The sequence below is a fragment of the Salmo trutta genome, chromosome 19 (assembly GCF_901001165.1).
Source record: "Salmo trutta chromosome 19, fSalTru1.1, whole genome shotgun sequence".
Taxonomy (NCBI): Eukaryota; Metazoa; Chordata; class Actinopteri; order Salmoniformes; family Salmonidae; genus Salmo; species Salmo trutta.
This window is the reverse complement of record NC_042975.1, coordinates 25,337,627-25,347,297: the sequence shown is the minus strand read 5'-3', so window position 1 is coordinate 25,347,297 and position 9,671 is coordinate 25,337,627. Positions and strand designations below refer to the sequence as shown.

General features: G+C 42.3%; 2 protein-coding genes across 2 annotated transcripts in view; both read right to left on the bottom strand.

Moving 5' to 3' along the window:
* Positions 1 to 3,269: 3,269 nt before the first annotated feature.
* LOC115154204 (inactive peptidyl-prolyl cis-trans isomerase FKBP6-like) overlaps positions 3,270 to 9,671 on the bottom strand; it is a 48,829-nt gene continuing 42,427 nt past the window's right edge. The window contains exon 8 of the mRNA XM_029700200.1: positions 3,270 to 3,446. The gene's annotated coding sequence lies outside the window, so the exon portion shown is untranslated. The remainder of the gene's footprint in view (positions 3,447 to 9,671) is intronic.
* On the bottom strand, positions 5,953 to 9,235 carry LOC115154203 (frizzled-9-like). The gene has a single exon (XM_029700199.1). It carries the CDS (start codon positions 8,537 to 8,539, stop codon positions 6,785 to 6,787), a length of 1,755 nt encoding a protein of 584 aa, XP_029556059.1. The 5' UTR covers positions 8,540 to 9,235; the 3' UTR covers positions 5,953 to 6,784.

The following is a 9,671-nucleotide window of genomic DNA, read 5'->3' as shown; positions in this document are numbered from 1 at the left end:
CGCTCCTGCAGAATCCTCAGTCAGGTTATCCTATAGCCTAATGCATGTACATGTCCAACAACTCCACCTGTAGTGTGTGTGTGTGTGTGTGTTAATCAATGTCAATCTGCTCCACTTTATTCTGGAGTCAAAAGCTTCAAACAGCAGGTAAAAAGAAAACATCAAAGTCAAATGTACAGTAGATGTATGAAAATCTATGAAAATGCCATGGACGACAGTAGAAACCTAACACAGGGAAAGGGCACAAGAATATGGGTGAGAGAGCAGTTGGGGCACATGGATAAGTTAACAGCATCCCTGTCTTTCATCTGTCTATTTGACATTTGAAATTCAATAAAAACAAGTCATGAGTGCAGCAGCACTAGCCCACCACCTATAGACCTCCATTTCTCTCTTTCACTCCTCTCTTTCCCCTTCTGTCTTTTACTTTCCCTCTCCCTTGCTCTTTCTTTCGCTTACATAGCAACCACAATCAAAATGGCAACTAAAGAGGAGCAAACTCCCAAACATCTGACCTAGATAATGTGGCGTCTTTGATAGCTGCACGTGATTGGGCGATGAGAGGCTGATGTGTGTTTGTCACTCGGCGAGAGATGTCTGCTCTGAGCTGGATGGCTGTCAAGTAAAGCAAGCAGAGTGAAACTATATGAGGAATAGATATCCCAGCGAAACAAATACAGAAGTCAGACATCAAATACTCTGCAACATTAGAGTATAAATGTGATATTTAGTTAAAATGGGCGGGTGGCATAGGAAATCAGAATGTCCAAGCCACAGCAATAACAGCATAATGTACACAGAGGAACTACAGTCTATGCTTCTCTACATCACTCACCTAATCCAGGTTTAGAGGGATGTTCAATGTTACCACATACTTCATGTGCATGTGTGTGTGAGTGTTGGCGGATGCAAGTAACACAAGGGGTACTCGTGGGACGTGGCCGAGGTAGTGGCACACAAAGCTCGGGGGGGAGGGGGGACATTTTGGAAAGGACACCCTTTTGAGGGGCTGCAGCTTTTCAGTGGGCTTTTTCAATAGACTCATTTCCACATCAAAACCAGTGCAGGAAAGGGATACTGCCTGGGGGTGGGGAGTAATGAGGAGCCCTTTCTCTCTTCTTCATGCTTTTTTGAAAGAGGGGGAAAAGCCCTGATGCTTTAATGATCTCCTTTAATCAAACGTATGGGCTGACATAGCCTTTTCCTTTCAGAGAGCACACAATTACACAGATACTCTATCTTGTCTGCTCTCCTACAATGCCATTAGGGATCTCTATTATAGTGTTGTCTCCCAAAGGGTTTCTGCCTTTGTGAATGGTTCGGCTAAGAAGCTAGGACGTCAGTGTGGCACATTTCAGTGGTTTTGATTGGTTGAATAAAGACTTTGGCTTGACTAACAAAACCGTCAGAAAGAGAAATTCCACATTCATGTTCTGAGTATTTTACTTTAGGTCTGGGGCGATATTTTAAGCATATCCAATACCATTTCTCCAATTAACATTTAAATGATTAAGTACAGTATGTGAATTACAATGTAATTGTCAAGTCCTGTTTGCAATTTGCAGGGAATTTGAATTACATGGATTCTTTAATAACACTGCCATTCAAAAAGACCCCATTTCATAGGAAAAAAAGCACTATTTGGAACTCCGAGGGTGTTAATCATGCAAACACATTTCTAATTGATTGTGGCACAGTGTCAGTGAGATTCAAACCTATGATCTTCTGTTCTCTACTCATGGAATTAATCCACCGCGTCACCAGGATGGCCCTTGCATGCCATATGTTTTTAACTCATACAAAGCTGATCATTTCAGTATTTTCAAACAGACCCCATTTAAACGAAACAAGCACTCATTAAGACCAGGTGTGGTAATTAAAGGGTGTGGCCAACACACCTGAACACACTTAACAAGATAGAGGATAAAGGGAGTTGTGTTGATGTTAATAACAGAATGTATACGTTTTTAAATAACATTCTTAAAACGTTCTTTGAACATGTTTTCTTGTGTTTTTTATTAAAACGATTTCTTAAAGCTCCCATGCAGTTTTTTAGTTACATTATGTCTAATAAAGTAACAAAAATTATACTTTATGTCTAATAAATCACTGTGTGTGTTTATTTAAAAAAGAAATATAACTTCAAAATATATTTTTTATTTCCCTGAGCCTCCTTGGGCCACTGAAATGCTCCGTCTGATTGTGTGGGCATTAGAAAACAAAATGTAATATTTACATATACAGCCTGATTGGCTAATAGGATGGTCTAGAGCCCACCCTCTTACCTGTTCAAAAACCAACAAAGGCACATGGTATTCAGGTGCAGTCAGTGAGTTTAATCGGAACAAGCATAGCATTACTACACAAACAGGCGTTGTGTCTGAACATGAAAACAGAAACAATACAACAGAGTTCTAGATAAAGGGGAAGTAATCAGGGTAGTGATGAAGTCCAGGCTTGCCTAATGATGGGGCGCAGGTGTGCGTAATGATGGTTGCCAGGTGTGCGTAATGATTGGTTGCCAGGACTGGTGGTTAGTAGACCGGTGACGTCAAGCGCAGGAGCGGGAGTAGACGTGAAACTTAGTATTTCTTGATGTATTAGGCTTCTGAGACGCAATGGTCAATAGTATAATCTTCAGTATCATCACAAAGTCTGTTTCACCATTTTGCAAAAAATATTTTGTCATGATACTGGAGATTATAACTTATTTAAATGTTTCTAATGAGTAAACACTCTGAATTCTGTTTTTGAAAGTAAATAAAGTAACCAGACTCCCCGCTCTGCTGATGAGTATTTTCATCCCCTCATGCAGGAGTAATACATGATAAAGGTCTAGTCTTCATAATTATTTTCATTTTTTAATTGTGGTTTATCAAGTGCTGGAGCACCCTCAGCACCCCTGGGTGCCACACAAGCAAATCACATCATATTCTCATTTCTATCTTTCCTGTAACAAAGCCAAGAATTTATAGAGTAGTCCTCAAGTACATTGACGTTTCACTATTTCTGTTCTGACAATCAGCCAAATGTTAGCTTTGGCTTTGATCTGTTTGTGCTATATAGCCAACTCCTATGTATAGCCAAGCCAACTGCTATGGTAACACAACATTTACATTTACGTCATTTAGCAGACGCTCTTGACAACTATCATACATTAGAAGTTAGAAAGACAGCATAAACAGATCTGGGACCAGGCTATAGCTTTTCTACAACCTGCACCAACAGCTTGGTATGTACAGCAACCACCACCAGCATAAACCTAGGAGGGTTAGGAGGGAACCAGTTCAGCTGCTTCTCTGCCAGTCGATGTTTACCTGTCTGTCCGGTCTATGTGTGTCTCATACTCTTCGTCCTAGTCTTCACCAAGTAGCTCCTCATCAAAAGCATCTTCCTCTTAAGTCCATGACCTCCTGGTCCTCATCCTGCATTTCTCAGCGATGACCCTTTAGCACATAACAAAGGGGATCATAAAAGGAAGGGACTTGTGTAGCTACAAGTTATCAACCTGTTGGCAAGGTGACAAAGTTACATTTTATAATCCTAAAGTTTTCACTCTCACATTTGAAAATATGTAACATAATTTAATATCTGATAGTTCATAACTGAAATAATATGACAACGTATGCCTGTAGCAAAGTCAAACCAGCTAGACATCCAGCCTGAGCTTTCATAAGTCATATGATCTATCATAAGGGTTATCCATTCATTCTTGCATTCAACATCCAGAAGGCTTACTATTTTTTAGGAATCTTATCACAGGTAAATATACACCTAATGAGATATCTCGCTAGCTAATAATAAGAGCTACCCTCTTTCTTTTTTCTGGCTGGCAGGCTAGTAGCTACAAATCCAATCACACGCCAGTATTTTTATTTAAAAAAAATTTTTTAACCTTTATTTAACTAGGCAAGTCAGTTAAGAACAAATTCTTATTTACAGTGACGGCCTACCCCAGCCAAACCCAGACGACGCTGGGCCAATTGTGCGCCGCCCTATGGGACTCCCAATCACGGCCCGGATGTGATACAGCCTGGATTCGAACCAGGGACTGTAGTGACGCCTCTTGCACTGAGATTACACCGCTGCACCACTCGTTTTAGCTCTAATACCTAATGACAAATACTCTTTAAATTGTCAATTTGAGCATTTTATTTTGTACAGTCATCAAAGAAAACACAGACATAAAAAACACAATACACATGCTAAATCAAAAAGGATACCTTGGTCCGTTTTGGGTGAATGACTGACTGCAGCTTTAACAACAGTCAACAGGCTAGCTACCATTGGTAGCTAGCAATCTAGCTATCATTATTTGAGGATACACTATAGTTGGCCTGGAAATATGATGACATTGCTAAAGTAGGCAAGCAATTAGTAGGAGATAACTTTGTCATCATTATCATGTCACCAAATTTACTTTACAGAGATAGCAATTGTCATAACTAGAAAAGTTTGCAATGCTATCTTTAGCTAGCTAAAATCCAGTACTGTCCCTCAATCTTCAGCTAGCTAGCTAAAATTATTCTCCATCTAAAGTCAATTTGGTGACATCACGGTAATGACAAAAGGTTGTCCTACTAATGATTTGCCTCCTTTAGAAATGTCATAGTTTTTCCAAGTCACTATAATGCACTTTAAACTAAATCCTCATCAGTGCATGGTGGCTCAGAGAATGCCATTGAGTAGCTAGTAGAACATTAATTCAGGCATCAGTCCTCACAAGAACGTTCAAAACAATATTGTGACGAAGCATCCAACCCATGAATAGCATGTCCTTCACTTATAATTGAAAATAACTATCCATCTAGACACTTACTTCATGAATGGTTGCTGTTGCTGCCGATTTCAAGATCCATGCGATGCTTGATGGAGCTGCTGGAAAATTCACGTGTATCGTGCTCTTACCAAGCTCTAAGAAACATATGGTTCTCAGAACATTATGTGCTAGCTGGGAAGTGTTTATGCATGTCACCCATTTAGAAACTTGAAAGCTGGCACATTAATTTCACTTTATTGTGACTGGTACATGTGGTTTACATACCACAGAGGGGTCCCAATGCGCAGCTCCAATACAAACCCAGCTTTTTATGGTGAAATGTAACAGTGGTTTCAGCTCCACGGGGAGACGTGCTGCCAAGCCATGGACAATGTCTGTGCAGGCAGGACGCAGGCACCAGCAACAGGGAAGAGAGGATGATAAAACCGTAATGTCCCTATTTAAGGATAGGCTGGTGGGCTGGACCAGCCCAAAATGTAAATATCATCATTGTTAAGGCCTGATGTGTAATGATGAGGTATAAATGGGTCTGCAGCACATTAGCAGAAATCTGCTATACTGTACCTATTCAACAAGGATAATGCCATGTATTCTTTAGCTTTATAAAGACTCAACTTTTGAAAAGCCTGACATTTTGACTGCCTGTGTGTTATATTTGGGATACGCAGAGAAAAATGTCCTTAAAGGCAGTGTCATGACATCGTTAAAACTCTGTCTCTCTCTTTCCCGCACCATGGAATGCTGTCACCCCATGTAAGTTATTTTTGCTGGAGCTGATGTTTCATTGGAAAACAGAAAGTTCAGCATAGCTTCACAAACACAGGCAGGCAGAGTGGCCTGGAGGCGCTGACTGTTTTCCACCTCAACCGAGGCTGCAGGTTAAAAACATATTAACGCTTTTGTCAAAAGACCACAAATTTGGTACAAGCCTTAACTGTGTGGAACACACAGCTTTTTGTTCGCATTTTACTGAAGCATTTTGTATTCCACAAATGTGACAGAACACTGATGCAATGCAAGGACAGAGTTATACATGAAAGGGCATATAAACTTAACAGCTGATGTCACTTGGGAAAATATGACTAGTTTTGCCAGTGAGAGCTTCATACTGTAGGTGGGTCCACAAGGTCATCAAAGTCCACTGAAAAATAAACAAACATTAATAAAATGTAGGAATGTCACCCAAACTAATGATATATTTATTTTATTCATACAATATATTCTTACATCTTAGATCATTATTACCTCAAGAAAATGACCACTGTAGAGCTTGTCAATTTGAAGAGGCACTGTAGCAAATCTAAATCAAAATGTTTCAGGCAAAATGAATATTTTCAAAGCAGGTATTTAAACCAAAACATTTTTATACTATTGTAGAATGTCTTTGCTTTGCTCATGTTTATGACAACTACCCCTAACAATTTGTCATATGTTGTAAAGTAATGGAGATAGTAAAGTCATCAGTGAAAATATATAAATTATTAACGTCAATTTTTCATAAAAATATGAATTTTCAAAAGGCACTTGTACATCTCAACAGGCCCTATATTCATAACTCATAACTCTTTAGTATGTGCGCTTACATACAATATACAAAAACTTATGAAACACCATGAAGAACCTGCAATTAAATATACAACACAATAAATAAACTTACAGGGGGGAGCATAAACCAAATATTGATACATCCATGCAAGTTCTCTTTTGCATTCATGTTCAGTTAGTTAAGCAGAAACAACCAACTTTATGGCATGCTATACAATAAATGTTCCCTTTAGAAGCTTATCTGATTCTGCTTGTGCACCAAACTGTGTGGTTTAACTGCAAGCAATTTGGATAATGTCCCCAAACAACAGCAAAAACACTGTCACTTTCAGGTATTGCTACTCAACGAACATCAGATGCAGTCCAACCTGAGCTTTTCAAATGATCACATAACAAAATAGCCTCCTTTCCCTTTGGCATTGTCTTTACAAAACACTTTGAGAAATGTCACTTGAAGTGTCAGACGTGTGTTGGGCTCTCTATGTAAGAGTCTGTTTTGGACATGTGGAGCACCACGGCTGGGCCCTTATAGTGGCAGTGGGAGCTGCTGCAGCTGACGCTGCCACAGGGCTTCCTGCTAGTCCGCACTGCCAGCTTCCTGTTGCACAGACCCTGCCAGGTCTGCAGGGTCTTGGAGCTCCACACCCACACACCGCTGGTGATGCCCACCACCAGAGACATAAAGATCTTCAGCATGAATACCGCCACGGTGGGCACCGACTCCTCCAGGGAGCAGTCCTCGTTCCGGCGTCCAGGGAATGAAACACACTTGCTCTCCAGAACCTGGAACTTCCAGTAGTCCATGTTGAGCCTCTCATAGAAGTAGCATATGATGACGCAGGTGGCGGGCACCGTGTACAGGATGGAGAACACACCGATCTTCACCATCAGCTTCTCCAGCTTCTCCGTGTTAGTGCCGCCTGTCTTCATTATCTTGCGGATGTGGAAGAGCGCTACGAAGCCCGTGAGGATGAAGGAGGTGCCAATGACCAGGTAGCAGGACAGAGGGATGAGCACAAAGCCAGTCAGGGCGTTGACATCCATGCTGCCCACGTAGCACAGCCCTGTCAGCTCGTCCCCGGCCACCTTCCTCATGGTGAGGATGACTATGGTCTTCATGGCTGGGATGCCCCAGGCGGCCATGTGGAAGTAGCTGCTGTGGGCCTCGATGGCCTCGTGGCCCCACTTCTTACCAGCGGCCAGGAACCAGGTGAGGGTGAGGATGACCCACCAGATGGATGAGGCCATACCGAAGTAGTAGAGGATGAGGAATACGATGGTGCAGCCTGTGGACTCCAGCCCCTCCTGGATGATGTAGAGCTCGCCATTCTCCCGGTCACAGGCGATGTTCTCGGCCCCGGCCACCGAGCGGATGACGAAGGCCACCGAGTAGACATTGTAGCACATGGAGAGGAAAATTATGGGCCGCTCTGGGTACTGGAAGCGCTGCGGGTCCAGCAGGAAGGTGAGGACGGTGAAGGCGGTGGAGACAAAGCAGAGTGTGGACCACACCGCCATCCAGATGAAGGCAAAGTCCTTGTCCTGCTTTGACCAGAACACGTCCACTGCAGAGGAGCAGCGTGGGGCGCACGACTGGCTCTTCTCCACGTACTGGAACTTCTTCGGGTTCTTGCAGGAGCCCAGGCTGGTGCCAGAGCGCCCGCTGGTACCTGAGCTGGGCTGCCTGGGTCTGGGGGGCACCGGGAGCATGCCCTCCCCCTTCTTGGTCTCCTGCTTTGTGTCATTCTCAGGCGCCTCCATGCACAGCGAGTTGGGGTCGTTTTTAGTGGGTAGCTTGGAGCAGTCCAGTGAGTCAGGCCAGCCGAAGCTGAACTTCTCCATGATGGGAGAGCACTTTTGCCTGGCCTGCTCACACATTGGTCGGCAGGCAGGAATGGTGGTGGACACTTTGTCAGTGCACATGGGGACGTAGAGGGAGCAGAGGAAAAAGCGCAGGTGCATGTCACAGCCATATTCCACGAGAGGGGCAAACTCATTCAGTTTGATGCTGGCCTCTGCTTGGCTTGCATATTTCATGAAGTTGGGCATTCTTGTCATATTGTAGCCAATGCCCTGGCACATGGGGATGGTGATGGGTTCGCATTTTGCAGGTCTGCCTCTCTCTAGATCATAGGCTCCGATCTCCAAGCTGGATGCAGCAATAACAAGTTGGCACCACAGTAAAATGGCAATCCTCAAATTAAAAACATCCATGGTGATATCAGGAAAGTGTATGTATCACGAAATACTTAACGTATTAAAACAGAAAAGAAAAGTTAAATATTTCATCCCATGAGAAAAATTTATTGAGGAAAAAAACTGTGGCTGTAACGATTCCAGATTGATGAGTTGGTGCCAAACGTGTAAATTTCCCCACTGTCAAATCTGATGAGAACAATGTAGCATATCCGTGAGTTCCAAGGTGGCGAGAGAACTTTAATACTGATTAAAGTTATCTCCTATGGTCAAACTCCGCAAAACGTTTTTCCTGGGAACAGTATGCGAATTACAAAAGGGAATAAAAATGTGCTTGTTGTTACAGTTCCAAATCCAGTCGATTTTTTAAAAGCACGATACGCTTCACATGTTTACCAAATTGAATGCAACATGCTGTGAAAGTTAGAATAGAAAACAATGAGTCTATAATATACCACTGGTAGCACGCATATTAAAATCTCAAACCAGGCAGTTGAGTTGAACCGTTATTTGCCGTAATAATCCTCGGTAATGTCCTTATTTTCCGAATAGATTTTTAGATGACAGGCAATTCAGAATCCCATGTTAGTAGGCTCCTGTTTGTAACCACACAAGCGCACAGCACGGAGGGATACTGGGTCGTTTAAAAATAGTCAAGTTGTCCAGCTCTGTCTGTCTTGCTCTCCCTCAATCGCTTGAGTGCATTATCTTTTTCTGTGCTCTCTCTCTGCCTCTTCAATAACGGGGCGGGAATTAAGTGACGAGTTTGTGTCGCCCCGCCTAAAAAAACTCAGAATCAAATTACTTTTTCTTACTGGCTTTACGCAGAAAATACGAGGTGGGAATTCAATTACGGGCCAAATTCATCTATTGGTCACCTAGCGCGGTTGATGTAATGAAAGTGCGTATATTACTCCCTGTTAAAAAAATGTTTTTATCGACATTCCACGCGGTGGCCTTAAGTGAAAATAGCTTAGGTTGTTGTCACAAGCTTAGGTTTTGTGCATCCTGATGGTGAACATTTACTCATATTTGAGTGCCAATCAATCTATGGTTCCGTTTATTTTCACCATTAAAATTAATAACAACAATTATATAATCTACATTTCAATTAGTTTCAATAGGAATGTGTGCTTTTTTGGGACAAGAA

Excerpts from the sequence above, each read along its gene's own strand:
- LOC115154203 (XM_029700199.1), bottom strand. The coding sequence starts at position 8,539 with ATGGATGTTTTTAATTTGAGGATTGCCATTTTACTGTGGTGCCAACTT.